Source organism: Rhinopithecus roxellana, chromosome 3, assembly GCF_007565055.1.
Source record: "Rhinopithecus roxellana isolate Shanxi Qingling chromosome 3, ASM756505v1, whole genome shotgun sequence".
Taxonomy (NCBI): Eukaryota; Metazoa; Chordata; class Mammalia; order Primates; family Cercopithecidae; genus Rhinopithecus; species Rhinopithecus roxellana.
In genome coordinates this window covers 124,678,831-124,698,301 of record NC_044551.1, presented here as the reverse complement: position 1 = coordinate 124,698,301, position 19,471 = coordinate 124,678,831, and the positions used below count along the sequence as shown (strand labels likewise).

At 35.9% G+C, this 19,471-nt stretch overlaps 1 protein-coding gene across 1 annotated transcript in view; it reads right to left on the bottom strand.

The window, feature by feature from the left end:
- ITGA2 (integrin subunit alpha 2) overlaps nucleotides 1-19,471 on the bottom strand; it is a 115,496-nt gene that overhangs the window by 12,079 nt on the left and 83,946 nt on the right. The window contains exons 14-26 of the mRNA XM_030927582.1: nucleotides 17,730-17,933; nucleotides 16,870-17,006; nucleotides 15,585-15,724; nucleotides 12,578-12,729; nucleotides 10,749-10,859; nucleotides 10,100-10,182; nucleotides 9,536-9,677; nucleotides 8,315-8,407; nucleotides 7,652-7,728; nucleotides 7,485-7,568; nucleotides 3,890-3,992; nucleotides 2,147-2,257; nucleotides 1,041-1,142 (exon numbers count right to left, since the gene is read on the bottom strand). Coding sequence (XP_030783442.1) covers nucleotides 1,041-1,142; nucleotides 2,147-2,257; nucleotides 3,890-3,992; nucleotides 7,485-7,568; nucleotides 7,652-7,728; nucleotides 8,315-8,407; nucleotides 9,536-9,677; nucleotides 10,100-10,182; nucleotides 10,749-10,859; nucleotides 12,578-12,729; nucleotides 15,585-15,724; nucleotides 16,870-17,006; nucleotides 17,730-17,933 — 1,539 coding nt within the window. The remainder of the gene's footprint in view (nucleotides 1-1,040; nucleotides 1,143-2,146; nucleotides 2,258-3,889; nucleotides 3,993-7,484; nucleotides 7,569-7,651; nucleotides 7,729-8,314; nucleotides 8,408-9,535; nucleotides 9,678-10,099; nucleotides 10,183-10,748; nucleotides 10,860-12,577; nucleotides 12,730-15,584; nucleotides 15,725-16,869; nucleotides 17,007-17,729; nucleotides 17,934-19,471) is intronic.

The following is a 19,471-nucleotide window of genomic DNA, read 5'->3' as shown; positions in this document are numbered from 1 at the left end:
AAATTCCACAGCATGGATTTTAACAACAAGAGTGAACCCTAATGTAAACTATGGATTTTGGTTGATAATGATACATTAATGTAGTTTCATCAATTGTAACAAGTATACCACTCTGGTGCAGGATTTTGATAGTGGGGGAGGCTGTGTGGGACAGGGGGTATATGGGAAACTTCTGGACTTTCCACTCAATTCTTCCATGAACTTAAAACTGCATTAAAAAATGAAGTGATTAATTGAAAATCTATGACATATTGACTATGTTCCAGGCCAAAATGTAGCATGGCCCACTTCCGTTACAGCATGCATTTACCTATTTGTAGATTAATACACATTAAAAGAAACATAATTTTATTCTTCTGGTTTCCTGTTTTCCCCATCCTTCACAAAATAAAACAATCGCAATCAGAGAAAACCAGAATTCCAATACTGTTCATAGGGGAGAGCTGTGGTTTGTTTAGGAGTTATTGCTTACCAAAGGTTTACTTATTTCAATATTTAATATGTGCCAAGCACCATGCCAGATGCTAGACTCGTCTCTTTCCCAAAGAAGCAGGCATAGCTTGACAGCAGGAAATAACAAAATATTGGAAAACAAAGAAGTGCAGCAGCATATTTCACAGCTAAATAAAAAACATCAGTATTATGTGGAAGGGGGATTTAAAGGGCTTCTCTGTAGCACACACTCAGTTCCTTCACAGCTCTTTGCCTTATTTCCAAAGTGCACAATGCATAAACACAATAGCTTCACATGAGTTTTTCTGATGTCATGAAATCTGGAACTTGTATTTTATAAGAAGTGGCATAAGATAATTCCAGTAACCTAGATTTGAACACGTATTAGGTTGGTGCAGAGGTAATTGTGGGTTTCAAAACCGTATTTACTTTTGCACAACCTAATGTTTTCTAAGTCTTGACTCATATAAGCATCACAGTCAAAATAAGTAAGCTCTATGATATCAGTTGGTAGGAGAAAAGCAGCGTCCTGATCACAGGTGAAATAAATGAGTGAGGGGAGCTTTCACACGTTAACTTGTCCTCACCAATTCTTTGGTGTGCCTGAAATTTTCACTTTTGAAAGATACAGAAGATGTTTGTCCTATTTTCAGTGGATTGATATCTGCATTACAACTGATGTCACCAGCCTATAAAAGAAGAACACCTGATCAGACTTCAGAAACAAAACAGTTTATAATGTTCCTTTCAACATGTTAGGAAATCCTCCTGTCACTTGTAGGGGCCTGGGAAGGGCTGTTAGGATTCTTTCAATGACGCTGACCTGGCCACACTTCATATAATTGCCAGGTGAACATGAAGTATTTAAATGCTCCTGATGTGAACTGATGAGGTGGGCTAGGTTCTTATAGCCCACATATGATGAGGCAAAGTCTGTAATAGCTAAACACTGTGAATAATTCAGGGTAATTTTCTCTGGAACATTTTAGGATTTTGATTTTCCTGTAGCCCCCTATGCACACTACAGGAATAAAGCAACTATTGAATAATACAACTGTTGGACTGAAGATGAGCCAATGTCAAGGGGTTTGGCTAGAGCTGTGCTTGTCAGCCCAGGATGCGTGCTAGAACCACGGGGTGGATGGAGTGGGGGTGGTTAAAGAAAAACCCTAGTGTAAGAATCTTATCCCTAGAGATTCTGATTTAATTACCTGGGTTAGGTCTGGGCACTCTTATTTAAAAGAGCAAACAGAGGGATTAAAATGAACAGCCAGGGTTGAGTATTACCAGGAGAAAGTCCAAGCTGGCTGCTTGAAGACCAGCTCCTCACTGCAGCTGTGAAGACCTGCTATGCTTCCCATACAGGTTCAGCCTCTCACTTCCCAGCCTGCACAGGGCCTGTCAAAGTCAGATCTTCACCTGGCCAAAATGGGGTTTTTGGAATAATTTCTGCCACCTGCAATTCCCTAGACTCAAACATTTGTTTTCTTGTAACAATATTCTTCTTCTGATATGAAATTAACTGCTAGTCAGTTGGCACCTGGGCTGCATAAGAGTTACCATCTGTTTCTCATCCATAAAGTGTCAGACATGATCACCCTAATCTCATGGGTTATTTCCATCTTGAAAGTGCATATTTTTTAGGCAATGGCCTAAAAACTCTTAGGCCTAAAAACTCTTTTGTAATCTTTACCTTGTCTGTTTGCACCCCAGTTAGGTACATCAGTGGGTTCTTTTCTTTGGTATATTGAGGGATGTGGATGATTACAGTTGCCATGCTTACTGGAACACTTCCTGTTGTTACCTACGTAGAGAATAAAACGTGCCAGTACTGCAAAAGGATGTACGTGATGCAAGGAAATTCACCAGTAACCCCTGTGTTGATGAAGGGCAACTACGAGGTGGTAAGATTGAGTCCAAATGAAAGTGAGCCATCACTTTATAGTCACACTTCAAGGCTCTGTGTCTCACCTCTTAAAACACATTTATGCCAGAGGTTGCATTTTTTTTTGAAATTTCAATCATACCTTGGCGATGACCTTGAGCAGTAGGATATAAGTAACTCCCACATGCTTCGTGTTCCAATAATGGAACAGTAGGCATAAATGGCTCAACGGAAAAAAACTCAACATCTACAATGTTAATGGGTAAGTAATTTGTGACTTACAAGACATGTGGTATAAATGGTTAAAAATGGCTTCTGTGGAGTTGGGCTGCCAGGGTGTGCTGTCCCAGTCTGCTGCTGATTAGCAGTGTGGCTTGGGCAAGGAACTTGACCTCTCTGTGCTTTTCTTATTTGTAAAATAAAGATGATCAGAAATTCAGTAGGAATGTGCTGGCACAGGGCACTTGTACAGTATCTGTTCTCACTGGTGGGGGTTTCTGTTCTAATTGGCCAGGGCTCATACCCAACTGGTTATTTAAATATTTTAAATAACATCCCTGGAAATAATACCAAGCTCAAAACTGATCTGGGAACTAAATGGGATAACATATGTAAAGCACTTGATACAACGGCTGGTACTTATTACACACTCTATGAATGTTATTACTAGTACTCCAATAGATGCCCCATTAAAGAATGTAGTTGCCAAATACCATCCACATTTTATAAATTCTATTATAGTATCTAGATCATAAAGATTCTTCTAAAGATTTTTTTATCACAAAATTGCAGGGTTGCAACCATGTAACAAACTAGTAAGAAATGAACAAAACAAAAAAATGGTATTGACTTAGGATAGTGGATAAATTCTTTTTACTTTCCAAAGTTATTTAATTTTATTACATTATAAAATAGTTATTCTTTCACAAATTAATTTATCTTCATATATCTGGTAGTAATCTTTAGATTAATGATTGCTTACTAATAGTAAATAGAATTTGGTTCAAAAATATTTTTAGATACTACCTAGTATTACTGTACAGATTTGTATACAAAAGGAAAACTCAAACAGAAGTGGTCTCTAAGGATAAATTGACATAATAATTATATTCCAAATACTTTTACCCACAGCAATACCTTTATAGTAATACTCTGTTGGTTAATGTTGAACATTTGCCTTCAAAATACATCAATTTTCTCTTACCCAAGACACATAACTATGCACAAAGTCCAGTTGTTTACTTATCTATGATCTAGCCTATTGGTTATCAAAGTATGGCACCTGGACCAGCAGCATAAGCATCACCTGGGAGCTTGTTAGATACGCAAATGTATAGGCCCACCCCAGACCTACTGAATCTGAAACCCTGGAGATAAAGCCCAGCATCTGTGTTTTCACAATTCCTCCAGGTGATTTTAATGCACACCCAAGTTTGAGAACCACAGATGTATTTCAATTTCTTTTTACTTTTTCCTTTTATTTCCAGACTAATTTTTTTTTTTCTTCTCACTTTCTCCTGGATTTGCCATCCTTATGACAGGCTTACCAACCTTCAGGGAGAAGATGAATTTTGGACCAATATCTTCAAAACTGTGCACGATTGAAGGAACATTCCCATCCGAAGAGATTTCATAAAAATTTATGTTGGTAGATCTGTTGGATGATGTTTGTAAAGCCAAATATTTTAGTTTGCTTTTGTTCTTGAAGGTTAATATTTCTTTTATTTAAGTATCTTATAGCTTAGGTTAAAATAAATTTTACTTTAGTTACAAAGGCACCAAATCAAAAGAAATGCTTGTTATGGGCTTATGGTCCAATGTATGTTTCTAAGACTAACATAAGTTCCTTTCAAAACATATTTCTTTGTGGACTTTCTGCTAAGAGTTTGTGCATTATATGTCTACCAATTGTCAAGTTTCTAAATAAGTACAAAAGTATTACTTTAGAATTGACAGTAGAAGTCTTTCCAAGATTACTGTTACATTGACTAGCATGTTAACATAGTAGACAGTCAGTACTTGTTGGTTGAATAAATGGATTTATAAGCCAGGGGTTTTCACCTTGCTGTGGCTAAAATGTCATAACAGGGTATTGAGCACCTTCAGTGTTCATTACTGGATGCCTGTATTATTCATTCTTCCTATCCTTCTTTAGTTGCAAACCAATTCAAATGGTTTAGTCTGAATGGGGTTGGTCAAATCTGTTTCTACCATTAGTGTAGAGACCACCTTTAAGATGGCTGACCCAGAGGTTTTAGTATTCTGGACCTAAAGACACTGGATTGATCTTAACTTCTTTGCTTAAGATTGTCAACAAAGTTCTGCAAGCAAAGTGATGATGAGATCAGAGAAACCCTCATAGGACCACTCAGACTAGAATGAAACTGGGGACCTCCCCTCTCCTCACTCATTTCTGGGGCTCTGAGGTGGGATTCCAACTAGGGTAGCTTCTTTGGGTTGGGGATTAAGGTATGAGTGGTGAGGGTAGGGGTCTGAGAACACTGTGCATATCCTTTCCATTTATTCCCACTGGACAATTTATGTTAATTATAGAATGTTAATTCTATTTCTTAAAAACTTGGGGTGGGCATTTTCTGAAGTAGAATTTTTTTGGGTTTCTCTACTAAAACCTTGTCTTTCCCTCTTTTATGCCTTAACGAATTTTTTCCAAATCCATAAAAGTAAAATATGTCATAGGGAGACTTGAGTGGATGTATTTGTCAAGGTTATATATGAGAGGAAACAATGATTTGTCAGCCTGACATGGAAAATGGGAAAACTGACTAGGATTTGAAACAGAAAGCTTGGATGTGTGTGCATGAATTATTTCCTATGCCTTCCAGAAGATCTTTGTGTGAGATCCTAAATGGGGCCAATTTCTAAATTAATATGGTCTCTCTTTGCATTTTAAAGAGATCTGACACTTTTCCATTTGTTACTTAAGTGTTCCTTAGGCTACTTAAGTGTTGATCAATATATTTATAATAGTAGTTACCTATACTCAGGGGGATCCTGCTTCAGAAATAATACTATTATCGCTATTTCTACCCATCTTTTTTTTACAGTATAACTGTACAGTTATACAGTATCAAAGTTGTTGCTAAGAAATACACTACGTTACTGGGTAGGATTTTTTTTTCAAAAGTTTGTAAAGATGTTTGTTAAATTTTTTTGCAGCATTGATTGTGATGGTTAAACCAAACAAAATAAAAATGCAAAGCAACCAAATATCTTGTTAATATTGAATTGGTTATATAAATTATGATCCAGTCAGAACTGGAATAAGTTGGGTCCGTATGTCCTCATATGAAAACTTTTCTAAGATTATGTAAAATGCAAGGTATAGAAGAGTGTTTTAGCATTCCTTTTGGGTAATACAATGTGCATGTGTGTGTGTATATGTGCGTGTGTGTGTGTGTGTGTGTGTTATATGAATATCCTGGTAGATAAGCAACCCTGTATCTGGAAGATATTCTGAAAAGTCTTGTTCGTCCCCTATGGGGAGTGGCACTAGGGAAGGTGGGGAGGGATGACCTCTCACTGTGTATCTTTCTCTAATGTTTGGGTTTTCTAGGTAGTAGGATTAGAAGCCATTTTAGCTTTTGTCCTTTATAATTCTCTACGTTAATGTTTTTGAGGATATATTTTAAAGAACATTAGAATATATTTGAATTCAAGTTGCCATTACAAAAATACATGCCTAATATGATAATTAGTAAAAGTAAAGTATCATTTCAATCTTATATTTATTTCATTCTTAAAATCTGGGAAAATATTGGCCATTGTAGGACAGTAGAATAATAAAAAGACTGTATTGACAAAAAATATTTAGAAGAAAGGATCAATATAAGAAGGAAAAAATTCAAGTAATGTGGTAACATCAATTTGGGTTGGTTGCATTTGTTTTCAATGTCTTATTTTAGCAAGTGGGGATCCTTTGAAGTCTGCAGTTACTGATGACTTTTTCAGAGATGTATTATTTGGACTGTATTTTGCTTCTGCTTGTGCTGTTTGCAACTCACTTGATACAGAAGCATTCTTTTCATCTTTGCTCTTTGGCTCAAGCTCTAGACATGATGACATATTTTCCTTTTTGTTTTTGCTCAGAGAACTATTGAATGATCTACAGATTCCATGCTCTTAGGGGCTGGGGTGATTGTGGTAGAAATTAGGCAAACCTGCTGTCACTGGATTTCTTGGGAAAGTGCTGCAGTGTGCTATTCAGGGGTCATTGATCTGTGCTGGGAAGCTGTCCTAGTGCTTCACCAGCTAGAGAACTCTGGCTCCCAGGCCTGTAGGAGGGCATCATCTGGGCCCAGTGTACCTGCACAACTGTGCCCCAGTTTGTCTGCCATGAACTCACTTTATTTCTGAGTTAAAGTGATATCAATCTATTAGAACCTGTGAAATGTGGATGTTACCCACTTCCCAAGACACCCGTCCCCCTGAACAATTAAAGACAGCTGGTATCAACCAGTAACATTTACACCACTGCTCTCAGGTTTGCTTGCTTTGGGCAGGTAAAAACAGGGAACAAAGCATTTCTTTATGGATGACCTCCTTTGGTAAAAACCTCATCTCCTCCTGGCTGGAAGAAAACCCTAATCTGATATGTTAGGAATTTTTCACTCAGAAACTAGACTTGATCTAGTTTCAATATTTGAATATTTAAACCGTGACTAGATTCAATATTTATTGTGGAACTACTGTGTGTAAAACATTGTGCTTGGGGCCTCAATGTCCAGGAATGGGGATACCGCTTGAGATCTCATATACAATGGGAAGCAGGCAGTGAGAAGAAAGTGCAGACAACTCTCAGGACCTTTGAGAGTTCTGTTTCAACATTTTGAGAATGTTTGCAGCTACTCAGAGGGCCTACAATGTGAAGTGTGCCTGTGATGTGTGGCTACAGGGATCTTTCTCTGCCTTTCTGGGCTGTTCTCATTAGTTTAATAAACCTAATGGGTCACTCAAGGTTTTCCTAGGGACTGATATGTCTGTGGACTTCTATTTTAGTTGACAAGAATTTTAATTCAAATTCTTCAGTTAAGAATGAGCATACAGAGGACTTTTTTAGCCATGAGCCAAAAATCTTCTGATCTAGAGTTGGTGTTAGTGATAACAGGTTACCCACTGCTTCACCTACCTTGTTAAGTGAATTTCAGCATCGTACAGGAGAGGTATTTTGAGGTTGACCAAATTATCAGCCTTGTTTTCTTCTTGGCTTTCACTATAGAAAGAAACATTAGGAAATTACTTAAAGAGAAATATAAAGCTATCCATCATTCCATTGATGACTTCATTATGTTTTACCTTAAGGCTTGGAAACTGAGAGATGCCTGATTCTGAAGGTTTTGAAGATTGAAGTCGAAGTTAATAGTAAAGGTCACCTAAAGACAAAATTAAAATTTCTCAGTCTATGATGCTTCATACTCAGGGGTCAATGTTAAAAAAAAAGAAATGCTTCCCATAAAAGTAAACTCACTCAAATTTGATTCTGAATTTTATATACCTTAAGTTTTCCAATTTGTAGAATATCTTTATTTGTCCACCTTGTTTTACTATGCTTCACATTAGAATTAGAGAAGCTTGACTTCCAAGTGACACATGTAAGTTATCCAGGTGCATATACCTGTCTGAATTTAGAAGCTATGAGCTGATGTGAAACTTGTTAACAGGGGTTAATAAATGATCTCCGTGACTCTGTGTATAGTGCTTTGACCAATGTTGCGCGACATATTTACACAAAAGGAACCTTCCATATTGTGTGTACCTTTTGGAATGAATTGCGTGGAGAAAATCCCATTTTTATTAATAATTTAAAGAAAACATTCAGATATTGAAAACTTCCCCTAAGTATGTAGCCAGTTATTTTGTGATGCCTATCAAATGATGATAGCAGGATGTTATGTTGGTAAATCAGCATATGTGCTGAGGAGGGCTTGTATGGACTGGAGGATGAAATGCAAGTTGTACCTGTTGTTCTCTCTTTAAAGCAGGGTAGCCTACATCACAGGCAACAGACTTCTGAGATGCAGCCACCTGGCATGTTACTTCTGTCCCATCAACCTGAACAAGACCAAGGAAACAACAATGATCAACTGGCATATAACATTTGGCTGTGTATGCACACACCTGGTGAAAGAGGTATAGTGACATTTTAGCAGTAAGGTTGGCTCATACTGAAATAATTTATTATCCCTCAAGACTTGAAATTTTATACTGCCCAGGTGGCTAATATACTATTTTTACTGCTAGCCCTAAAGATACCTAGGACATCCAACAAACCAAAGAAAAGATTAAATACTGTATTTTTTTTCCCCAGAAAAAAATAGTAAAATAGTTTTTAGATTTCAGATGCACACATAGCTTTAATTCAGTATTTTAAAATGCTGACTTTAGGAATATGTTTTTCTCAATTTATTTGAAGCATTTTCAAGAGAAGAAAATAAAATCATATATTGGTGTTTGTATTTTAAATAATTTGAAGGTTTTTTTTTTTTCTTTTTCTTAGTTTTCTTCAGGTTTTTTCCCCCCCTTTAAAAGAAATAGTTGCCACTTGGCACAGGATGTTTAAACAGCAAGGTCAGGTTAGGTTTAGAACTCTAAGCCTATTAAGATCACATTAACTTTAAATTAAATGAAATCATTGTTTAATCCTTTAATCAAGTAGTTCATTTGGAAAATCTCAGCTTTTCCTTCTCTCCCTTTTTTCTTCATCACTTGGTGGTAGGGGAGGGACCAGGGAGCACTCACGGTCAAGTGTGTTCCTGGTATAACGATCAAGTCAATGTGATTAGCTGGCTTTGCTGGTGTGCATCATCTTGGCAGCAGCAGCAACCGTAGTTGCAAAGCTCAGGCTGAGCTTTGGGACTCAAATATCTCAGAGCAAGTGCACCGCATCTGTGCAGAATGCAGCAGCCTCATCACACTGATGGCTCAAGAAGAGTTATGGGAGTGTCTGGCTACTGCTGCCAAGTCTCAGGATAAGGGAAAAACTGACCCGAGTTGTCAAGCAGAATCTAGATATAGAGCCAGACTATGTTCTCATGCGTTTAACTAGTCGGAAGCCACAAAGTTCAGACTGATCATGCTGAGGGTTAAGGTGCTTCTTTAAACAACTCAGAGGACATAGAGAAGACAGTGATCGATAAGTAGGAAGCATAGTGGAAGTAAGCGCAGGGTCTAATCACATACCGGCAGGGAGAATGATGCAAAAAACAAGTTTTCTGAAAAATCAACAACAATTCCAGTGTTGTATGCACTTTCCCTTTTGTTTTTCAGTGTTACTGAAAATGTTAACCTTTTGTTTTGGTTGCTGACAGTAAAGGGTTGTTCTCTGTTAAAAGCAAAAAGGAGGGAGGAAGCCATTACTGTTAAATAAAAAGGCCAGTATTTTAAAATTTCACTCATTAAAAAGCTAAACTCTTTAGACTTACTTAGAATACTGAGAAAATTGCTTTGTAATAAACTATCTTTGCATTAAAATGATACTGACAACAAATAAGTAAATGCATTTGGATTTTGTTCTTTGTTGCTATTATATTAGAGGGAATGGAACCATTTAAATACAGATAATTTTATATTTCTTATTAATTTACTCTTATGTGTATGGTAGACATTGAAATTTAGTTTTTAAAGGTCTTTATTAGTTATGAATGTTTCTTTTGTAGAAAAACTCTATAAACATTCACTTGAATAAAGTAATCTAGTGTGTCTTTTATTTCTACATTTTACAATGAGCTTTAAAGTAAAACTTACTGAGCAGCTGGTATTTGTTGGACATCTAGAACTAGATCAGCAATGCAAAGTCCATCCTCACCACAGTCTTTGTGGAAAGGAATCTACAAAAAAGGAAAAAAAGATCCATACATTTGCTCTTGGGTTGAAAAAGCAAATTATAGAAGAATACATACAGTATTATTCTATTTACATAAAGTATAAAACCAAACAATGTTCTAGGAATATATAAATGTTTAACAAAATAATAAGGAAAAGCATTAATAAACACAAAATTCAAGATAATCATTTGTGCAGGGGGAGCTAGATGAAAGTGTCTATGGCGGGGACAGCTATACACAGAGCTTCATATGTATTGGTAATATTTTTTGAGTGGTGAGCACAAGGCATTTACTTTATTTTTATTTATTTCTTCAACAAATATGTGTTGAACATATATAATGGGCCAGGCCCAGGTCTAGGGACTGGAAATACAGCAGTGAACAAGAAAACCAAAAATCCCTGCTGTCATGGAACTTAAGTGTTAGTGAACTTTATGCAAATATAATTGTATTTCATTTAGAAAATTAAGAATTTACAGGCTGCATCCTAAGTATCCTTCAGACACTATTGTAGTGACTGTGAAACTTTGCTTGCCAGTCTAAATCCAGGAAGTGTAAGTTGCACTTACACTGAAGACCTTGGTAGTCTCAGAATAGGCTTCAAGGGCAGGGCTAGTGCCAGGGTTTTCCAGACTGATGTCCACACGCAAATCCAAAGAGTTGACAACATCAGAGGGCTCCTAAACATACACACACACAAACATACAGGGAGAGACAGAGTCAGTTTATTAGGGCATAGCAGCATTAAAACAAGAAAACGATTACAAATGTGTTTACAATTAAGAGCACGGTCAGCTCTCAATTATGTAGAATATCTTTGTTTTGAATAATCAAGACTCTCACTTCTTTTCTTCCAACCTAATACTGCTTTTAGCCTCTCTTCTACTAAGAAACCAAAGGAGACTTGGGTCTAGTAAGAATTTGAAGCAGGGATTCTTAGTTAATGAAGCTCATCAGTTCTTGTCAAGAAAGCACTATGTCTATACAAGTGAAACCCTAACATTTGAATTTGCCTTTTCCTCAGAAGCGGTATCTTGGTATTCTTTAGTCCATTCACAGGCAGGACTTACTCTTAACTCTTGGGGGCCTCCCAGAAGTCCTCCCAGAAAGACTTTCTCCTTCTGGGGGCCTGTCTACCATGACAGCTCTGGACTATGAGGAGATGTTTCCTTGGCTGGCTATGGGCTTAGCAAGTAGGATGTACTTTAACTGGCATTGATATCAAATAGAGAAAGAGGTTTTTTTTTTTTGTTTTGTTTTTTGTTTTTTTTTTTTGTTTTTTTTTACTTTAAAGAAAAACAGCTTGGCTGTCTCCATTTCTTCACTAGGGATTACGAGTATAATCTGATCTACCACTTAGCACAGGATGGGAGAGAAGGGAAAAAAGATTTTTTCCTTTAAAGAATCTATAAAATTGTCACCTTAACAACAAAAAAGTCCAAAGTTTCTTCACAAACAAGAAACCTTCAAACTGAAAAATTAACTAAACAACTCAACTGATTTTAATTCATCTAACCGTCAACTTTATGTTTTTCTAGTGTTTACACTTAGCATTTCTTGAAGTAAGATCTCTCTGTACCATCCATTTACATAAGAAATATTTGCAGTGCTCCTTAGACCTGCATATTCCTTGGGCCTTCAAACCTAGATTTCTGATGGTAAGAACCCAGAATATACATTTCCCAAAAGTTTCCCTGGCAGTTCCTTTGCTCCTTAAATTCTGAGAACCATATTCTAAGAAAGTACTTAAATATCCTTTTTAAAAAAGTGGTTTCCTGAGTAAATTATCCTTTCAAATGCCATTATGTGGTTTCCAAGGTGGAAATATTCACATCATTTATAAAATAAATTTCTGGTTGGAAGTTTTCTCCTGAAAAGCATTTTTCTTACTTGGAAAATTTTCAAAATCCATGTTAAATACAGTAATTATAGCATACAATTAGAACAAATAATTGTTATCTCATAATCTACTATATTGCATCTACGTTAACTGAAATCTAATAGTAGAAACCACAATTGGACTTATTTTTCAGTAGCTGAACAATAAATAAAATTTTTCTCTGATAGGAAACTATCAAAATAAAATTTATTGCCAATGGAAAGTTCTCTCTGTTAAACATTTAAGAAAACACTGTACCTATGATTTCTTTAAGAATTGTATTTTTAGCCCTTCCATTGCAATTCCGAATGAAATCTGATGCTGCTGACTTATATAATAAGATTGTGACCACAAGTATTAGCATAAAGTAAATATGCTTCTTATTTATGGAATTACATAAGAAAGGCATTCATTAGAAGGGCAAACATTTTCTAACTCATAAGCTTCCATTTTAGACTTTTACCACTCATTTGTCTTTAAGAAGAAATAAAATGAAAAGGGATGGTCCTGAGGCCTCACCTGTATATAAATGATGTGCTCAGGGCAACTCTGTGCTTGATTTACTACCATATTCTTCTGCAGGCACCTTTCATTGTTTTCTTTAAATAACCCCCTGGAGGTTACTCTGGATGAAAATCCATCTGCATCAAGGGTGATGTTATATACAATGGCTATGATAAAAAATCATAAAGAAATGTTATTTCAAATCAACTTATAGGAAAAAGCATCTCTGCTTTATTGTGTCTTCTTGGACAAAGTATCTTACATCAAGAAAATATGGAAATAGTTCTTCGTATTGGTGGCTTGTGAACCATAGCTAGCACCACATACCATTTGTCATTCTAGCTCTGATGTGACATAGGTGACTGTGCATACAAAGAAATGTGATTCAGAGAAATGTGGCTGTGAGCAGTGGAAAGAAAACTAGACTTGCCGCCAGGAAACCTACTGTGATGAACCTGGGCAAATTGCTCACTCCCACAAGCACGGGCTTCCTTACTCATAACGCGGAGACACAGAATGGAAAGGAACAGTTGCTGAGCACCAGCAATCGGACACATTCTCATATATGCCATACAAGTTTTACAATGAATCTGGAAAGTGAATTTTATTATCTTATTTTTCAAATAAAGAACTAGAATAAGTGATGTAAAATAATTCACCTAAGTTCATGCACCTAGTCAGAAGTAGAAGTTGGGTATTTTTGAAATAAGAACTCATGGTCTTTCTGCTTCTATCCAGTTGTAAGAAATAATTGTTATTGTGAAGATTAACAGAGATACTCTAAGGGAACATGGACAGTGCCTGGCCTATTCTAGATGCTCACATAGGGAAATACATGCAACACTGCAGCAATAAAGTCTCAATCAGGCAGACTTGGTTTGAATCCTAATTCTGCTGTTTATGAGCTCTGTGACTTGGGGCAATTTACTTACCCTCTTTGAACCTCTGTTTCCTAATACCAACCCATGAAAAAAAATTATGTGATAATAACTGATGTCAGTAGCCAATGTCTAAACTATCAGAATTATTACCTTCAACTAAAGTCCACTGGCCGTATGGCCAAAACTGAGAGAGAACATCTGGTGCCATTCACAGCATCAGCTGCCTTACTGCCTTATTTGGGGTTATTCTATCTTACTTTATTATTTTCAATATTTTAAAGGTTGTATAGACTTCCCAAAATATGAATTCTACATGTTACCTTGAAAAAAATCTATCATATATGTTGTACAAGTTTTCTTGCTCTAGTGACTTAACAATGCCAACAAAGATAGATAAAATGTTAAAGAATTAAATAAACTAAAAATAAGTTGTGAAGATGATGTAAAGGAAAAACAATGGCAGGGAGGTGAGTGCAGTTAGGACAAAGTTAGTCCACGTTATAATGCTTTTCCTTTTCTTTTTTCAAGCAGCTTTGTAAAAATGATACATAGCTTTGTAGGCTATGTTATTAATCTTAAACTGGAGTGTGCACCTGATGCAATAAATGATAGAAACCATATGCTTTATAAATTCACTTTCCACAGTTGTGAAGATGGGATTCATGTCTTACATACTATTATTGCCAAGCAATGAAGTGACAAATGAGCTCACAATCATTTCACTTGGCTTGTCTGTGTGGACCTGAAGGCATCAGGAAAAAAGATTTACAGTGAAAGATGCCCAATAGTAAGAAAGGCCAGAAACCCTCGGCAGGCTGTAGATGGAAAGGAAATTCTCTGAAAGTAGAATTTTTGAGTGTGCATTGCTATAAGGGTTGAAATATAGTCAAAAAGGGAAGATAACGTGAGACACATCTTTGCTTCAGGGCCAGAAGAGCTGACCAGCCCGCTGTTTCTGCCAACTAATATATTTCCCAAGTTAATCTATTAGGCAGACTAGCCACAGTGTTTATACAGCAACGGTGTTTGACTTAACTATCATGTGTGCTCAGTTAGATGTGCTACAAGGCAGGTCAAGTGAGATATGCCACTCAAAATTAGGTCAATCTTTGAACACCAACAGGGAAAACTTCCAAATGGACATGAAAAGTAGGAAAATACGGAAAGCACGTTGAGATTTGAATCTAATTTTGTTTGTGTTCTCACCTTATTTGTATCTTGGTATGAATAATGGCAAATAAACTGCTTCTGTATTTTCAGTTTTAAGTTAATGTATTTGTCACTTAACTGAATTCCTATAGGAGCTACAGGTTCTGAAGTTTAAAGCCAAATTCTGACGGAAGGGGAATGGGGACCCATGAAGCAGCGGTTCATGAAAGAAGGTAGTTTTGAACCAAGTGTTAAATTGCAAGTTATGTATTGAGCATGGTGAGATAACTGGGGCAGGAGAGATGAAGGTGAGATAATGTGCTTAGAAAAAGCTTCGAAGAGGAGGCAGAACCTTTGCCAGGCCTTTAAAGACAACTTGGCCAGCCCAAGAGAAAAGACAACAATTCCTGCTGACACTTGCCCACAATGATTTCCTCACCCTTCCCCATCTGATGAGACATAATTCTGACTTTTATTCATTTCTCTGTATTATTTAGAACATTTAAAACACTGGGCAAAAGTTATATATTGCTTTTCATGTTCTCTTTCATTATTTCATTTTTATTAATTCCTCAAGAACAGGAAAAATACTTGATACTTTTACTGAACCTGTCCTATATAGATCATGACATAACCAACATGATATAGTCATCTGAGTGACAGTTCAGCATAATCTGTTTTAAGTTTTTAAGGTTTTAAGTAAGAGAAGTGGAGGTAAGAGAAACTCAAAAGATGGAAACAGGAGGGCCCTTGGTTATGTCATAGAGATTACAACTTTTTGCAGCAGAACCTTCCAGAGATGTGGAAGGAAGATCTAAACTAACCTTCCATGACTAATGAACCATTCTCAGGCATCTCCAGTGTATGGAAACTTAAGTGTCTGTAACTAAAGACCTTTATTTCTCTTGGCCTACAAACCAAATATGTTATATTCAGGACTAAAACTCTGTAAGCCAATCAATTTCTATACAGATTATTTCAGATCTACGCACCCACTTGATTATTTTGCTTAGTAGGTCTGAACTTTGCACTGAAGCAGAGTTTGAGAATTATCTGAGCATTCTTATTGACCAAAGTGATTTTTTCTGGTGTGAATGAAGCTTCTATAGCTATATCAGCAATACTTTGTGACCTAAAAGACATAAAGAGGAACAGATGGATGGATGTTATTACTGAGCACACGTATTATATCCTTTATCAAAGAGGACCCAGTACCAGCATTACTGAATTTTTCTCTCTAAAGCACATTAGCAGTAGTTTATATTTGAAGGCTCTAAGATGGCAGACAGACATAATTTTTTTTTTAATTTGTGACTGCATCACTGACACAATCCACATTTAACATATTATTTATTTATTTATTTATTTATTTATTTATTTATTTATTATACTTTAAGTTCTGGGATACATGTAGGTAATCTTGATAACGCTACTCTGAAATGATTTTAACTGATTTGTTCAGTAAATACATTTTCTTGTTTTTTAATGTCTTAAATATTATTCTTGAGTTTTATTTTTCCACATAAAAGCTTCATTCTGCAATAAAAATAATGCACTTCATTCTTTAAAAGCACAAGTGAGATTTGTAAATAGTATCATTAAACTCAGAAATAAAAAAATCAATGAATATTATTCTGTTGTTCAAATATTTGGACTTTAAAGCACATTTTTTGACAGAGACAAATGAATGGAGATTCTTGATTGAATAATCAACTTCTTTCTGATTCTATTCCCTTGCCAGTTCAATATATTTATTTTTGACCTTGAATCACATGACCTTCATATTGTTCCACTTGAATCTTCAATTCCTATGGAAGTCAATGAGAGGTCAGCTAAACCTAAATAATGGCTTATTGTTTATGACTAATAATTTTAAAATATACCTTTTAGTCACATAGAAGTTACACTTTACTTGTGCTGTCTGAATTTTCAGTATTCTGAATGCACTCTCATGAGGCTTCCCTTCTCTAAGCTGAGATAAGGCTATTTATTGGAAGATAACATTCAGAAATAGCCTGGATACCATTTTCAGAAATTTATGTTTTCTATGCACTGTTTTTACTCACCATATGAGGAGAAAAATGTATTTCTAATGGTGAGCAAATATATCTATTTTTCGCACTTGGAAAAACACATTTATTCCTTTAAGCAAACTATGATACATCAATTTCCTATAGTCTTATAGAATGCATGTGGCATTTCTATAATATCAGTACAGACATGTTCTGCTTTCTTAGCAGGTAATTTGTAGTTTGTGTCTGGCTCTTCTTGACTTACCAGAGTTGAACCACTTGTCCAAAGGCACCAATGGACACATCGGTGATGGAATCCCCATTTAAATCTCCATAGCCATCCAAGGACCTCCCAAAGTACTGGAGATGGCTCCTAAAGGCTCCATCGGATCCCAAGATTTTCTAAAAGACCAAGTTTGACACGAAATTATGGTACACAACAGCTGAACAAGAAAATGGCAGCCTCTGCATTTCATTATTATATTTTCTATGTAGTCATTTTCCAGATTGTAAACACAATCTGGAATAAACATTCTCTACAAATTCTAAAGATTAGTTTTTTAATCACGTCTTATTATCTGATCTCTGTATCACTCTTACAGCCACATTTTCTTCAAGGGGACAGCATACATCTTTAATAAAAATCATAAACCAGTGAAAAGATCAGTGGGCTGGGAGCAAATTGAGGCAAGTTCAGGTACAGGGTTCCGTTCCTAGTTCTTTTCCCTCAGGTCTTACTTCAAAATTGACTGCTCAGTGAGGCCTCATTAGTCACCCCTTCAACCACCTCATACTCTTATTTCTGAAATTTTATTTCCTATTTTAATTTCATTTGCTTTTAAAAAATTTTCTTTATTACTATCTGGAACACTTGGTCTTATCTACTTCTTTTTTTTCATTTGTCTCCTCCAATATCCTATAAGGCACACAAAGATCAGAATTGTGTCTGTCCTGTTCTTATAGCATCCCCAGAGTCTAGAACAGTGCTTGGCTCATTTAACATTTGTTGAGTGAAATAATGAAGTTAGAAAATAAGAGGGATGGATTGCATGGTTTACATGACGCTTTCTACGTCTAATATGGTAAGACCTACAAATAAATATGTCACGGCAGGTCCTGGATTACCTGGGAATACTTCGTGCGGACAGTGCCCTGATGACCATTATAAATGTATACAGCTCCAGAATTCTGATTTTCTAGTGGTGAACCAACAATCACATCGTTAAAGCCATCCATGTTGATGTCTGAAAGAGCTGCAATTGCTGAACCAAATCGAGCATTTTCAATGCCCTCGGGGCCTTCAAGAAATTGGTGCTGACTCAAAATGCCCTTGCAAAGGGGGAACAAAAGGATGATTAAAGCAAACCTTACAACTTGTATAATTAAAATTCAGAGCAGCTGGGTGTGGTGACGCATGCCTGTAATCCCAAAGATTCCAGAGGCTGAGGCAGAAGGAGTACTTGAAGTCAGGTATTTGAGACCTACTTAAGCAATAGTGAGACCCTGTCTCTACAAAACATTTTTGTAAAAGGTTAACCAGGAGTGGTGGCACACACCTGTAGTCCTAGCTCTCAGGAGGCTGAAGTGGGAGGATCGGTTGAGCCCAGGAATTAGAGGCTGCAGTGAGCTATGATCATACCCCTGCACTCCAGCCTGGGTGACAGAGCAAGACCCCATCCATTTAAAAAGGTGAAAAACATATGATAAAAAAGAAAATAAATTTCAGAGCAATCGATGACCAAACTAATTTTTTAATGTTAAAAATGGATAGAATTTTAAACCTGAACTATTTATGATCAGAATTATAAAGAAGAATTTTAGTAAGGTCATAAATATCTGCTCCTAAACCAAGGTGAAAGGAGATAATTCTCTTTCCTGTAGCTGAACAGAATCAATTTCTTGGTCTCATTTTTCTCTCAATAATACGATCTTCACCTATTTCCAACCTTTTGATTTAAAATTTTTCTGGTGAAAACTACTAATATCTTGAATGAAATTAAAGCAGACACAGAACAAAATAAAACACAATATCTTAATTTAGGCTTTCTGTAAAAGTGACCAAATAGTGACATAATTATAATGGTACAGGAAGTCAAAAATGAGATTAATATCTCCATTATTAAAAACACTAAATAATTCTGTGTGAAGGAAAAGACAATTCCTTGTAAAACACAGTTTTTTTCCTTAGATTTCATAATAAAGTATGGAAATATTTCATGACTTCACAAGAAAGCAATGTTTCTCAACCATGAAACTGGGTCAGTGTTGATTCTTTCTCCTTTATTATAATCTTACAAAAATCGTTACTGAGTTTGACGTGGTATTAAAAGATCTTTTAATTTTCAACAATTAATGACAATTCGGTATATCTCACAAGTAAGAAATATTTAAAGAATGGGGGATTTGTCAGTTTTTCAAACAAGCAAATAGGTCCAGCCTTTGTGGATACTCAATTATACTTTCTTTATATGTATAAATGCTTTAGAATTGTTTTAATTAATTACTTCTGTTAAGAGGCTAATTTTTACATAAATATCAGTACATCAGGTATGACAAAATATCACAACACTTAACCATAATATTTACTACTTTAACATCAGCTTCTCTTTTCCATCCTTTCCCTTCTGTTGTCATATAATTTTCTGTGTCAATCTGTGCCTTTAATTTGGTTTTCTTTTTTTATTTCAAGGAGTTAATTATATTTATATACATGGATTTAGAGAGTTCAGTCTACAAATTGGAAATATTATGCTTTTCCTTGTTCACGTATGGTGTTTTTTTGTGGAAGGACTTGAAACTTCAAGAGTTGGACACATGCCTAAATGTTACACTAAGCAATGACACTTGCTGACAAACTAATGTAGGAA